The sequence below is a fragment of the Pholis gunnellus genome (genome assembly GCF_910591455.1).
Source record: "Pholis gunnellus genome assembly, chromosome: 13".
Lineage (NCBI taxonomy): Eukaryota > Metazoa > Chordata > Actinopteri > Perciformes > Pholidae > Pholis > Pholis gunnellus.
In genome coordinates this window covers 10,085,558-10,101,627 of record NC_136540.1, presented here as the reverse complement: position 1 = coordinate 10,101,627, position 16,070 = coordinate 10,085,558, and the positions used below count along the sequence as shown (strand labels likewise).

At 40.8% G+C, this 16,070-nt stretch overlaps 1 protein-coding gene across 1 annotated transcript; it reads right to left on the bottom strand.

The window, feature by feature from the left end:
• Window positions 1-3,311: 3,311 nt before the first annotated feature.
• On the bottom strand, window positions 3,312-13,052 carry pitpnab (phosphatidylinositol transfer protein, alpha b; the record flags this gene model as incomplete). Its single annotated transcript, XM_079171905.1, has 10 exons — window positions 3,312-3,359; window positions 3,464-3,586; window positions 4,060-4,170; window positions 5,000-5,077; window positions 5,192-5,275; window positions 5,743-5,840; window positions 6,944-7,035; window positions 7,713-7,858; window positions 11,819-11,849; window positions 13,033-13,052. The coding sequence occupies 10 exons, from the start codon at window positions 13,050-13,052 to the stop codon at window positions 3,312-3,314; spliced, it is 831 nt and encodes a 276-aa protein (XP_079028031.1).
• Window positions 13,053-16,070: the final 3,018 nt, after the last annotated feature.

Below are 16,070 nucleotides of genomic sequence, written 5' to 3'. Positions count from 1 at the left end.
CATCAGCTAATTACGTGGATCAATGAACTGACCCAAGCTGCTGTTACATGTTCCTTTCCAGAGAGAGAAGCGAGTGTAGTTCAGAGACTGACAACAGAGGTACTACAACACTCAGAACAAAAATATATATCTATACACTGTCCTGCCAATAAGACGTGGTCCCTGTGAGGGAAGAACAACGTGAGGAGAGGAAATAGTGAACAGGGTTTTTGCTTTTAATGATTTTTTTCCCTCCAATTAATTAGAATGTGTTTATTTTAATCTACAGCTGACAGTATTTCTCAAAATGTCTCGTCAGCACTAAAGTTCAGCAATCATAACCCTACAGTTCCTCACAATGATACCTCTGCGAGAGCTAATTGGTCACTGTGGTCTGTGACAGCGGCGGAATAAGAGGATCAAGTGTCAAGAGGGTGTGCTGAAGGTCTGGCAGGACAGTCTGATCTATATATATGTGTTCATCTACATTAATTTATTTACTATTTACAAAGTCAACACATACAGTACATCCACAAATCTCCATGATTCAGTTGATAGCCCCATCACAGACAGTGAGTGAGATGCTCGATGGACACAGAGACAGGTGGAAGGGTTGGATATCCAGGTCCAGTGTTTTCATTAAAGAGGAGGCAACAGAAACGCAGTGACGGGTTTATAAACTTAATCTTGACATACAGGAATATAGGGATATGAAATAAGTCACACAAGATGAAGCAAGTGTAAACTTCTATGCTTCAATGTTTGCCAATAATGCCCTGAGCAGTTTTTTAATGGCCTCTTTACGCCTTTCGTATACTTATGGCAAGTAAAATAAATTTGGATTTATTGGCTTCTGTGCTTGGGCTCAAGAGGGATCACATAGATGTATAAATTAATCATCGCACAAATAACACTACTCTAATATATAATATATTATATATAATAATATATTCCTGTAAAATGATGCACAAAAGTCATTTAAATGCTCCTCTTCTGTGTGTTATAATCATAATTCAAGAGGCCTTGGAAGACTGGTGTCAATGCTGCTATTTACAGAAAATCCACAATTCTATGAGCACCTCAGGGTGCTATAACAAACATACAAAGATATAATAGCAATTCATTTAGCCTATAATTATTCGCTGCGCTGTCGTGTCACGAGTTAGACGGAATTTAGCAGATCATTAATTCTTCTTCTGAATTCCTCTCCGGAATTGATACAGTCTTTGTTTGAAAAGCCCTTCAGTGGAACCGGATGTTCATACTCTTAAACATTCAATCAGATTGTGTACGTGTGTATGATTGTATACTCGTTCTGATGGCAGTTTTTTTAGTGACCTAAAGTGACCTCATGGTTTCGACATTATCCGTTGCTTGCTCTTTAAAGTTTCCACGCCGTTATATATGTGTAGGGAAGGTAATCAGAGGATGGATAATAAAAGTAACTGAGGACAAAGGAGGCCAAACAGACGTCAACAAGAGGAGGAAGGTTAGTGGCTGCCGTCATCCCCCCCCTATAGCTCCATTACTTCCTCCCTTCTTCACCAGCCAGCGTCAGATCTCGTCAAAGACACTACTGTACGTCACTCATGTACACTCATGCATATACCGAAAAACCACAGTACTACACGTAACAGGCTTCAGATTCCAGGAGGAGAGAAATCTGCCTCACCCAATGACGAACACAATAAAACCAGCATTTAACAAATAATGAATCAACACCTAAACCGTCCTTGACTTTCAGCTTGGGCTCTGCTTTACTAAAAACTGTATTCAGCATAGGAGCAAACAGTAGAGTAAGATTACATTTGGTGATGATAAAAGGAGAGACCAACGTGTCATGGTAGTTATTGCTATCGCTGGATAAGACCATTTATCCACTGGAGGTGACAGAATGGGTGACAGGGCAAGAGCTGATGCAGACCACATAAAGTTTTACTTTCAAATAACCATTTATCTATCTACAGCGGGCGTCAGGAGCTGTGTATTGACGATGGCTGCTAATGTTTAAATCACAGAGTTCTGCAGCAAAAAGGATGTGAAGTCTGTGGAAAGAAAGACCCATTTATGGCTGATCTAATGTGTGTTGTCCTCTGCAGAATGATACATTTTACTTCTGTCTTGTATACTGTGTGTGTGTGTGTGTTTAAGTTACTGCACTCCTTATCTGAGGAAACTGAAGAGCTAGAAATGATCTTAAGAGATACAAATTAAAAACATGTCTGGAAACCTTGAGGAATTTACAACGCTACAGAACCACACACACACACGCACGCACGCACAAACTCGCAAAGCAGCAGAAAAGCCAATGGAAGCCTCAACATATAAAGGGAGCTACTGGGAATAAATCCTATCTGGTAGGTCAGGAGTACAGCAGAGACACCACAGCCTTCTCAGCACAATCCCAACCTGACAGCTGTGGTTTATAGACTTGCAAATTGGTTTGAACAATAAAAGGAAACACTGCATATAGCGTGACACAAATGGAGAGTAGGCGGTATTATGACAAATCAAAAAATTAAATAAAATAATCACAGGATCAAAACTCAACACTAAGCAGATAGAGCTTGTTCTGAAAAATAAACACCCACAGACAAACCTACAGACAAAATATTTTAAAAAACCCTGTTCATATATATTTATATTTATATATATCTATATATATATATTTCAATACAATTATTCAGCTCCCCGATATACGGTATACTGTATATATACACCATTGGGACATCTTAAGTAGAAATAAATCCTAAATTGCAGAGATAAATGACAACTCTCTGTAGTGTTGAACAGTTTAGAGACTGAGAGAGAGAACGAGAGGACCGACTGACAAGATCTAAAGTGTTGCTACTGGAGGCCTCAGAGCACTTAATAAGATGGGGACACTGGATGGAAAAACAAATTATGGATGGGACTCAAGGGAGGTGGGATGTGGTGGAGGAGATCATCTGAAAACTGGGAGTTTACTGGGTCCAGGTCCCTGAAAACCAGATTGTACCGGGGGGGGGGGGGGGGGGGGGGGGGCGGGCAAGTTGGACCAGCCGGTCAGATGTTGTGTCAGTAGGAATAGACGTAGGATGTGAATCCGCTGGTGTCTGGGTAGTCTGGTCTGAAAGACAGAAAGAGGTAAGAGCATACACAAGAAACCCTTTCCACTATGTAAATAAATAATTGATCAGTTAAAAACAAAAATATATATATATATATATATATTTATATAAAAGGTATGTGTGTACAGACAGACAGTCAAATACATTTTAGAGCTACCTTGAAACAAAACAGTTATGTTCCTCTAACCTCATTAGCAGCAGCATTCACTGTCCAACACAACCTCAGTCCTCTAGAGCCACCATCCCTTTCACTGGGTCCTTCACTCTCATCTGAGACACACACAACACAAACAGATCATACACAGAAATCTTGTAGCTCTAAGACTATGGTTGAACTACTAATTGTTGTTTTCCTAATATATATCTTTCCTCACCTCATCTAGCTCCTTGCGTGTGTCCTCCTCCATGCGACGAATGTCTTCCATGTTCAAGTCGATCCACTTGTCAATCCAGCAGAACAGCTGACGGTGGAAATTAGTGAACAAGCGCTTCTCTTGCTGTGAAACAACATGTGAGAATGAAGAGAAAGTCATATTGTGGTTTGAATAAAGTAAGCAGACTATTTTAGTCCAAATGTTAAAATCAAATTGTTTAATTCCATCCTGGTTTACCCAGTTTATCCACTAGAGGCTGGTGCAGCCCATACTGTGTGTACGGCATCATAGTGGGTGGTACTTTTCCACTCTAACCTAAAGCTAACAAGATGTGAGACACTGTATGTACTGTATACATAGGATATGAAACACTAACGGTCTTTAACACACACACACACACACACACACACACACACACACACACACACACACACACACACACACACACACACACGAGGACTGTCCTGCAAAATCATGTTAAGCAGTTTGTCAACAATCCCTCCTCTGTAGCAGACGTTGACCTGTGGCTACCTGGATGTCATGATGATCACTAAGTGACAAACCGGTATGTACCACAGTCCACACTGTAAACGCACCTTTTGAATGAAGCTCTCCACTTTATTTTGCAGGCCCCACCACTTGAATTTGACAGTGACCAGTTTGTAGGCACACATGTGTGGGCAGTCTGTCTTCTTAGGAAGTTCCTTCTGCAAGTGCACAAATATACATACAGGGATTTTTAAATTGATAACAAAGATGGCTGTGCAATAAAATACATTTTTTTGTATTCTTTTTAATTCTATTTAGTTTTACAGTCAGAGTCAGAGCCGGGGCTTTGGAAATACTGACGGCCTAAATTGTCAAATTTAAATTGAGTAAATAAAAACACTGGAATATCCACAAAATGCTAGTGGGTAGTTGTGTTAAGGCCCTGACACACCAGGACAACGGACAATTTTGGGCAGTAAGTGAGCGTCTGTGGCCCTAGTTTATGCAGTGTGTCCCGCACCGTTGGCACTAGTCTGCTTGTCGGCGGCTTTTTGGACGTTTAGCATGATGAATTGGTGGAGGAGAACCTCAGTAAGAGAAATAACTCTGATTGCCTGTTCAGCTTAAGCGAATCAGTGCACGGGAAGAGAAACAGAATGGAGGAAAGCAAGCAAATGAATAAAGTCAAGAGGGCAAACACACTAGGCTCCTCTTATTTTTCATCTCATCTGATCATTCCAATACACCAATATTTTCAGAACGACATGGCATGGAGTGTGAAAATGGTAGTTAAACGCTTTGTTTCATGTATCACAACAATGGCTTGTACTGTATATCCACAGTTCTAGGTCTTCTAGTTTCTCTTTTTGGAATACAGACGATGATTTCAGCACTCACTAAACATCATAACAAACAAGTATCAAGTGATTTTTTTCTTCTGACCGTAAATAATGAACAGTATTTTGGTTGGAGTTCTATGTGTATCATGTATTGCAGTGGTTAAAATGTGTCTCAACCAACTGAGAAATGAACAACAAGACACTGTACCTTCCAGTCTGGTCCTAGAGGGCCTCGTCCTGTCTTCACTGACTTGTACCTGCAAGGGTCCTCCTCTGGCTTGTAGTCCTGGAGAGAGGGAGGAAAAACCGGAATAAACAACATGGATGAGGTGACACAAAAAACTACGAGATCTAGTCGCCGTAATCGTCTCAATGTGGATCTTAAGTTAAACGTTTTCACCTTCGAATCCACTTGGCTTCTGTCCGCGATATCAATATAGACTACATCCACTTTCTTCCAGGTTTCTGCATCCAAACCGTGTACCTGAAACAGCAGCACAGAGCACAGCTTCATACAGGCACAAATCTCTGCAGGCAGCCCACAGACAACAGAGACAGGGTAAAAAGGATTTTCTAAGCCCATATGATATGTAAAAATAAGTAAAAATATGCATGGGCGACAGATTTCTCGTGTAATTAGTGGAACCTAATTGCTCACTGTATTTTTCATGAACGTGTTCATTTATATAGCACTGTCCCAAAGTAATTATGGGAGCCATATAATAGGGGCTTGTTTCGGTATTTCCTGCACATGTATTCACAGAGCAATTTTTTATTAGAGGACAAAAACAGATTGAAGTAGTGTGAAATGTTGTCAATAAAACATCTAGCATTAGAGGAACTTCTTTGCCAGGTGCATTGTTTTAAGTCATCCCAAAAACAGCATTAATACATCTTCACGCTGCATAAATACATGCATGCACCTCCTCAGCTCAATACTTTACTAATTACATTTTCGAGGTGTCCCGTGTCAGGTTTGTGCCATGTCTCAATCTTGATCAGGAAGTTGTCTTTCATATACTCGTTCTGCAGAGAAAAGAGAGATAATCCTGAGTGACAAGGGAACAGTATATCTACAGAATAAAATGCATGCAAGTGAAAAACAATTAAATACAATTGACACAGGCCAGTCTCTCCTGCTCTCATACACACAGCACCACAAACACACCAGAGTAATGGTGTCTGACTATCCCTACTGCTGCCATCTCGCTGAAATAGATCAAATTTCTTTCTCAACTTTCAGTTTAATTTGTTGCCTCTATTGGCATCAAAGCTTCCTTCATGTCAACACACACGCAATCTGTAAGTGGAAAAGAAAAGAAAATACTTACAGTGATAACTGCAGAGCCAGATGAAAGAAAGCGGAGGAGCAAACAGAGAAAGAAAGAAAATAATGCAGTTGAGACATGTTATAGCATTTACAGTATTGGACAATGTACAGAGGAAGAGGAGGGGAATTGTTCGGCAATATTTGTCAGTGAGTATCTTGTGCGTAGGTTCAGGTTGTGTCTTTGACTGTCTTGTGTCTTTGTATGAAAGATGGCTGTCTGGCAGCTGCTGGACTCTGTGTGTGTGTGTGTGTGTGTGTGTGATCTCAGCCTGAAAGGCTCGAGTGAATGCATGGCTCTTCTCACTGGACATGCAGTTAATAATTCAACTTCAAGGTGACCGACACAGAGACAGACAGAGAGGTATAGAGACAGCGACAATCCCTTTGACAGATCAGCACCTATGTGACCTCGAAGTCATTTGAGTCAACTGTGCATAAAAGTACATTAAAGTTTATGCGCACTGCATTACATCAAAATGTGGGTTTTCAGTTATTATGGTGGGTGTGGTTGAAGCCTCCTTGATTATTTTTAGGCATTCGAAAACTCTCCAGATTTAAAGGTTTTGGTAGATGAGACCACTATAAGACCATGCTCAGTAGATTAAAAGGTAGTTTGGAAGATGCGACTTCCTCCTGGGACCTCGATTGGACCTTCATGTAGATCGATGGAGTGTATGTTTAGATTTCAAGCATATAGCCAAAAATGTCTGTGACTGTGAAATGTATTCTTTTCATTTTATTGTGGATCGAGTTTCTCACTTCTGTATGTGCTAGTTATGTTAATTTATTGTGCGCGTGTGTGTGTGTGTGTGTGTGGGCTACCTGTGCGACAGTATGGGTATGCGTTCCAGGCTTTCTCATGGATGTTGAGAGCTGAAGCTGGAGCCAACATTCTGACGAATGATGGCACTTTACTGCAAAACAGAGGAGTGAGTCAGACCAAGGTAAGTCTAATAGTATTTTAATTACCTTTTTTTAACGAGGAGAGAATAGTTACAGAGGTCCAAGCAAAGTTAATAATATCAAGATTCGATTTTGATGCACAGTGTGATTAAATGGTGGTTAGCTTAGCTTAGCAGCAAGTGGAAACAGCTAACATGGTAAACTAAGGTATCGAACATGGTAAACATTATACCTGCTTAGCTTAGCATCAGCATGTTAGCAATCATTGTGAGTATGTTAGCATGCTAACATTAACATTTAGCTCAGAGCACCACAAAGTACGGGCCAACAGAGCCACTAGCATGACGTCTTATTTAAGCTTTGGGCAGAGCCAAGTCCCCCCCCCCCCTGCTTCCTGTCTTTATGCTAAGCTAAGCTAACCTGGCTGCTGGCGGCATAGCTTCATATTTAACGTACACGCCTTTTCATCCAACTCTTCACAAAATGTGAAACTATTCCTGAAAAAGTAGTTTCAAACTTTCTAAACTGCTTGGAGTGAAAGAGGGAGACGACTTTAAAGTGGTGGGATAACAGACTGAAGTGGAGAAATGTACAAATGGATAGGAGCCAAGAAGATGCAGCCTCGAGGGAGGGATGAATGAAGCAGTCTTCCTGAGTGAACTTTTAAACCTGTCGGACAACTGCTTACCTCTGCAAATGGTAAATTTTGTGTGTGTACTGTCCCTTCTCTCCATCTTTCTCGTAGGGCTCATTTTTTAGCACCTCCACTCCTTCTCCTCCACCGGTCTCATTCTTACTGGCCTCGGCTACAGAGTACAGCTGGCCAACCTGGTACTGAAAACAGAGAGAAAAAAACAGGTCAGAATGAGGAATAAAGTGTGTTTAAAGGGAGAAACAAGCTGTTTCCCTCAACATGTATTATCCTGTAGATGAGTGAGCTTTCACAGTAACATATATCAATTTTCTATTTCAGTCTTAAGTGGTGGATTACTTTTTCTTCTGATCCTTTTCCTGATCTTTACTTTGTCCTTTCCTTGTCCCTGAATCCTCATAATGTCTCCCACACACTTTTGTTTGCCTTTGTTACAAATCAACCTATTTTTGTTGGATCTAGCTTGTTTCCTCAAACTGGCTACAAACTGTACACTTTGTCCTTCTTTCACTCCTTTCTTCCTCCCATTCCCCATCTTCCTGGTCCCGAGTGTGCATGCGAGTGTTTAAACACTGGACAATGGCTCCTTTCATTTCTTAATCACCTCTAATCCTCCATATAACCTCGGCACAAAGCTGGACCAGAGCGCAGATACACGCACAACATTGCAAAAGACGAAACAACATCATTTTCACAAGAGATTTACAGTTATTCTTTCTGTTCTATTGTTCTTTCTACGCTATAGAAGGTTAACGTAAAATCGAACCATGAGAATGTTATAGGTCACTTTTTTACACATGTAGCAAGCCAACAAAAAGAAAAAGAAAAAACAATCTAGGAACTAGAATGGATTTTTACTGAAAATGTTGTAGTCATTAGAAATACAAACAGTGTGAAGAGCCTGTCACAAAACAAACTTTTACAGAACGTCTCATTACTGAGTCAAATGGTGATCGAATGCTCTTCTGCACGGAAACAGTAATGAATAAAAAAAATTAAATAATAATTAGCACACAGTGATGTACAAAGATGAGCACAGCATAACAGAGCATATCACTGTAAACATAAAATAAGTTAAATGGAAAATAACAAAAAATAATAAAAGTTAAAAAGATCTACCTATTTATCTGTTCTGGCGCTTTTGAGAAGCACAACAAATGCACAAATGTAGTAAAAGTACAAATAAACTGATGAAAACAATTTGAAATAAATAAATCATTTGTGGATTGTTTGTTTGAACGTTGGTACATATTTACTATTCCAAAGAGATAGTTTCTCTCTCTCTCTCTGGAACAAAACCTAACATTGATGTTTTGGATTGTTGAATAATTTTCTATTAAACGCCTTAACTACAATATTTTACTCTAATGGGGGTTCAAGAATGCAAGTGCTTGGTTAAGGATATGGTGGATTTCTTCACATTGAAAGACAACAAAATACTCACATAAATTCATCTCCTATGTATACAATCACAGCAACCAAAAACACTTAATTTGAGTGGAGGAGATTTGGACACTCGGACACTATTGCAGCAGTTGTTTAAGCTACCCGAGGACTTTTTGGAGGTTAGGAAGGTGACCAAAGAAAAGCCACTATTCAGAGACTGCTCCTTTCAACCATGACCTTTGGACCTTTTGTGCTCATTTAATAAAAGGTTATGACTCCACAGGAACAGCAATGAAAGACAAAAAGACAATGACCAACACAACCTTTGCCGAACTGATTTAAATGACCTTCACATAATGTGAACACATAGATGGAACAAAGGTGGAATAATTGTGATCCTGATGGCCTCTGAATTACATTTTTAGACAGAAGTGTTGAGCAACAGAGAGACTGTTCCCTCAAGTCAGTTGCAGACGCAGCAACTGTCGACTAAATAAATGGGATGCAGGAACAGCAAAGCCTCCTGGGTAACAGTGTTGGACAAATACAATTCAACCTTGCCTTGTGGGGTGAGTCCATGTTCAGTTATACCAGAACTTCCTCCTTACACAAAATGAAAGTCGTTAGGTTAAAATCTGCTCCTGGGAGAAGTCTCCCGGGGTTTCAACAGCTGGAACAGCCTCATTCAACAGGCACACCCCAAAACAAAACCTTTGTAAAAGGGAATAATCTGTTGTCAAAGTGAAGAGACAGCTGTTGAGCTTTTTAGAAAATTACAAATGACTGAAGACTGCTGCTTTAGAGAGTTGGGATGTAGAGAAGAAGACAGAGAAGATGAAGCTCTGGAGGGACGTGATTCAAGGGCAGAGGGGGCACTCGTGGTTCAAGAGACGTTACTCAACTGTATTCAGGCTTTGTGCGTCACATTTTAGTGAAATAATTCTCTTTTAGTATGTTGTTCGGCACCTAATCGTGACACTGAATGCTGACCATCACATGATTTCCGGACTTCCTGCTTGAGAGGAAACCTGCCTCGTTATGTAGAGATATGATTAAGATCTACAGGCTACAAACACACTAATGAGGAGTAACATGTGTAGATCTAAGGCCTCCATGAGCCAGAGGAAATGCAAGGGGCAGAAATCAGAGGGACATGTTTCTCCGGCCACTGCCTTGTGCTTTTGAGTCACGATTAAAATGAAAATATAATCAGCACAAGCACGGATCTGAGCAGTCACAATATATTGCTCAGATTTGGCTTCTTGAAGTCCTGTGGCATTGACGTGGCACAATGCATAGGGGCTGTTGTTGTCTCTGCTAGCCGGTTATCATGTCTCTGGGCACTGACTGCTACTTCACACTCATACTCTTGCTGTTTATTGTGTGGAAGAGCACATTTAAGTGCTTTTTGGCAACAGCAGCCAATATCTATTTATCATGAATAAACAGCACGAGTCAAACGTCTCTACCAAAAGTGGATTCCTCTATTGTAAGTGCATAAATATGAGGGAAGTGGACTGAGGAAGTCACGGAAGTAGTTTCAGGTGACTCATTTTATGACGCAGGCCTGAATAGAAGAGCAAACTGCAATGGAAGTGAAGATAGCAGGGGACAGAGGGACACAGAGGGAAAAGAGGACGAGGACAATGAAAGACTGTGCTGACTGCGTTGGTTCACAGCTCGATCTAATAGGAACCCTCTTTAATATGATGGAGAGTTTCTCTCACAAGGTCATCCCTGCTGCCTTTTCTCTATATATGCACACCGAGTGGACATATGATACATCAGGGGTGGCCAACCAGTCAGAGACCAAGAGCCACATTTTTTACTGTGTTACCGCAAAGAGCCACATCATACACATGGGCACACATGAACATCACCCTATCCCTTCCTCACACACACACATACCTTTGCTCAGCCAGATTTATTGTAAATGTCACACACCAATATGATAATGACAGAAATTGACTCCTAAGACCACAGGCCAGTCATTTTCAACAATGAACATTGTGTACACCAGGGGTGTCAAACTCATTGTCGCTCTGGGGCCACATCAGCATCATGGTTGCCCCCAAAGGGCCGGTTGTCGGGGGGGGGGGGGGGGGGGGGGGGGGGGGGGGGGTGCTGCTGCTCCTTCTTCGTCGGCGGGGAGGGTGGCTGCTGCTGCTGTCACATACGCTGGTGGAGGTGTGCGCGGCGCGTGCGGATCGGGGAGGAGCTCCGCCTTGCGCGATACAACGGATATTTGTAAATTGTCCGACTTTTACATTTTTACTTAAAGCGGGGCTTTCAAACAGTCCGTCTCGGCGTTAAATGGGTCGACGAGGAACGTAATCTGTGGCCGCACATGCGCGTTTGACGAAAATACCGTATTTAACTCAAGCGAAGCGAACACGAACATTAAAAAAACACAAATACAAACTTCGATATGAACGTAAGAGCCGCATGAAACCGGGCAAAGAGCCGCATGCGGCTCGCGAGCCGCGGGTTGGCCACCCCTGTGATACATTAAATACAAAAGGTCTTATGTGTGTGTTGGAACATGAATATACACACGTTAAAGTCCAAAGGCCACTCAAAAAAAGAGCAGTTTTAGTGATGGCCAGGCACTTGTGCTTCACTCTTGCGAATACAGCGAACTAAAGAATCAGATAATAAAAGCTAAGCCTTGAGCCAGTTTAGCTAACACACACACACACACACACACACACACACACACACACACACACACTGAAATATAAAGAAATGAAACTTACCTCCTCCACAGAGATAGGAAGAATCACTCGACTGGTAGAGAAGGAAAAAGAAGGGAGGTTACTCAAAAAACACAAGACATCAAAATCAATCAACCTTTGGTTTCTCTGTAGTTACACAGTATAGTGATTGATTGACCTGTGTAAGAAAAAAAAATCTGTGCTCCTAAAGTCCTTATTGGCATTATAATATGACATTATTCATGCTTTAATTTGGTAATGACACACTTGTGAACCGGGTTAGCCTGGAGAACTCTTGTGAGTGACATACTGACAACATGAACCGACATCGTTAAGCGTTCCGCTCAATAGAGATCTGGACAGCAATTATCTGACAAACATGCGTCTTTTCCGTGAAGCTGTCTCAGAGGAGGCGTCAGCGGAGCTGGAGTAAGCCCCCACATTCGTGATGAGGAACTATATGAGCTATACCAACAGTAAAAGTTTTCTTGGCGGAGTTTTACCTCTCACGGAGTAATGAGTAGACTCCCTTTAATGTTTCAGCTCAATAAATGACAAGGCCACGTTTGTGTTCTCTGGCACGACACATCTTTTATTAACTACCGTATAATGAAATCTAGCGTGGGTTCCACACTGAACGAAAAGGATATATACAAGATTCACGTATTTCACTTTGACACTGAGTCATCAGGACAGGATATTCTTTACTGTTCTCAAGAGAAAATAAGAACGTGCTTCAGTGAAGCAAGAAAACAGCGAGATGAAATGCAAAAACGGAGCTGGTTTTCAGGCTGAGAGGTTCTTCTAACAAGGTTTAGAACAGTTTCTATCAGATGATTGTACTTAATATGAGGGTATTGATGATTGTTTGTTCTTATTCCTTGTGTTTTAGGTGTTATCTGAGAATACTGCTGCTGAAACCATCATCATTGCGCTCTATAATTTTGTATGACATTAATGACCAACAGTGGCTGTACTGCACCTAAAATGACGGTGGCCAAAAAGGGCAAACGCGCTACCATGGCCTAAAACATTTCCATTAGGAGAAAATGTGCTGGGGCTTAAGAAACAACGCCAATTCAAAAGCACAAACGAAAATCCAATATATAATATAAAGCACAAGATTATTCATCCCGCTTCGTTTGTGATCCATGTTTTGTTTTGTGTCAAAAATGTTTCTGCTTCGCCACCATGTTTACAAAAGACCGTTGGGAAATGGAGCTGGCTAACAAATGGCCACATAAGTTGCACACTACCAGCAAATGATGACATCCATGCCGGCATTCTTTCAGTAGGAGCCAAGGACAAATGTCTTTGTGCACAGTTTGACTGTGTGGCAGCAGGCCCGGTGAAACTAGAAAGATAAAACATACAACTAGGAGTACGTACTGTATATCGCACGTTGCACTAAATAAACATGACGTACGACAGCACCATTTAGTAGCCATTAGTATTTTAAGAATATATATATAAATAAGACATATTATGACCTGATGATCAGCGTTTCTCTTTTTCAGCAGCTGATCTAAAATAAAAGTATGTTAATGTGTTGATTTGCTTGTCACTCCTATGTGTCATGTTATCAAATATGTAATCTAATGTAATGTAATAAACCTCTTTTTGCAGCAGTGAGGAATAAAATAGAAAATAATAATTTATGGGTTTTATAGTTTGGTGCAAGGGAACTTCTTTGTTTTTATTATTCTTTGGTGATGTAGCCCCAGCACACTCACACACATACAGTATTAGCATGTAAGGAAAGACTAATTCAAAAAAACTAAACTATTTCTGAGTATATATATACGATATTGATGAACGCAGCAGCTTAAATACACTGCACTACCGCCTTCCTCTGACACGTTTTGTACCACAAATGCACATGTACAGTAGCAGCTCTGTGGACTGTTTTGTAACTGTGTGATGTATGCCCAAATTCAGATAATCCCGCATCCCACTCGCTGCTACTGAACGTAATCTGGGTCTGAGTCCCAGCCAGAGATTGGATGGGAGGCCAGAAGCTGCATGGCAGAGACAGTCTGTAAAGTCAAATGACAATATTAAAATAGGATTTCACTTGCAGCATAGATCTAAATACAGATCTCCCAAAATAAGTCTTTTGCACGGCTTAATATCAGGTAAATGTTAAAAAGAGCTAAATTTAAATACTTAGAATTTAGGAAACTCTCTCTCTCTCTCTCTCTCTCTCTCTCTCTCTCTCTCTCTCTCTCTCTCTCTCTGGTGTAAAGGTCTTGACAGGAAGATCAGGTGTCTGTTGCTTCAGAAAGCAAACACCCCTCTTCTCTCCTGCATTGTTCGTCTTTTCCGTCTTTTCTGTCTTTTCTGTCTTTTCTGTCTTCTCGTCTTATCCCTTTTTCAGTCTGTCTCCACTGCACTGTAACAAATTGCTGTAAAAATACAAGAAATTCTCAACAGCAAGGTACTGTTCTTCGTAAATACAGTTGAATACAGTTAAATCCAGCAAAAGTTGAGGCCTTGGAAGAAAAAAAAAATTAACAGCAGCTACTGTCCAATCTTGCAGTATACTACAGTATTTTTTCCTTTTTCAGTTGACTAAGCCCGCCCCTTACTCTTCAACAGCACACGGCATCAAGTATCTACTGCTTAGTTAGCACATAGTCAACCTAAAGAAAATGAACAGAAAGCTTTAGATATCATAGCCCGGTGATTTTATTCAGGATGGAAGAATAATAATAAGAGGGAATTTGAGAAGACGATTTTCAACGGACTGTGACCGAAGCACCGAAGCAGACCGAGCACCACCTGCTGCTTCAGCTCGCCTACAAACACGCAGCGGACACCGTCCATCCTGCCCCTGTGGCTCACTGAACAAGGTAATTTAGATGTTATCAAAGTTAGCATGACCGTGTTCAGTCATTTTGTGTTGAATCTACATTGTATTGTACTGATTTTTTGCCGATAACGTGACTTGTTGCATGCTAACATGCTAACGAGCGGTGCTTGCAGGACAGCGACTGCTGCAGTAGCTCACGCGGTTCACTGTGCATACGTGGTGACCCGTGTGTTAGAAAAGAATGGCATGCGATCTACCGGCACTGCCGGTCGATCGCGATCGACGTATTGGGCACCCCTGCTCTTGATTGACAACATATCGTTATTTTTTTTGTTGTACCGCGTTACCAGCGAGAGTTATTTCATTTTCATAGATACCTGATTGAATTTCTCAGCAATTGAATCAACAAGCTGAGTTAATATATATATATATTTGATATGGTTTCAGAACATTAACTATAATTGTTGTCTGCATTAGTTGCTGGTGACGCTGCTTGATAAGCATTGAAGCCACGTCGTCTGTGAAGGCATCCAGCCAAGCTTCATCACGTTGCTGCTGCGGTTTTCTCCAGCTACGATGTGTTCAACTTGCAATACCAAGAGGAAGCTGCAAGGACACTGGAGTTTGTTCAAAGGTAAATCTTCTGCAGTCTTAAATATTATTTGGATATTTTTCTGAAGGTTAATATGTTGCAACATGATTGAGCTTGTAGCCTTGATGTGAGAACGTGTAGAACAAAAATCAGACCTTGTATGTTCACATTTTTTGCTTATATGAAATATTCACACATATGTTAGATGAAAATAAGATTATTCTCACATTGTTAGTAGACACAGAGGTCAGAATACTTGTAATTTGTATTTGTTTATTCCAATGGGGTTCAGTATTAAGTGTGAATACTCTTTACATACCACACCTAATATATATATATGCTTTCTCTGTTATTTAGGCGCTTCATTGGTCTCAACCTGGAAAGAGGGACAAAGGCCAACCAGGGGAAGGTGGTGTCCAGAAAGACAGGGAAGCTGGTCCAGAAGAAGGCAGGAGCTGTCAATCCCCATGTGGCCACCCTCATAAAAAACCTCCTGGACTTTGAGTGTGGCTTTATGTAGTCCACAGCACATCTCCACATAGGAGGAAGGAGAGGTAGCCCACACTGCTGGTGTTCTTTTTTCCTTTTAAGGTAACACGTTTCAAAATTGCATTCTGTTCAGTTCTATCGAGTTGTCTCAAACGTGCAGTTCCAGATTTGTTCTTTTACTTGCTTTCTATTACACTAATGACCATAACTAAATAAAAAAGTGATACTGAAGGCGGGGTACATTTAGTAAACTATAAGAGTTGTATATAGATTGTTGCGAATCTGTTTAACATGATGCAGTGTTCTGGTCTGATTGTATTGTACAATAACGTAATTACTGACAATGTTTTTTGTTCTAATTTACTTTAATGAATACAATTTTATATGGTGCTTTTAATATT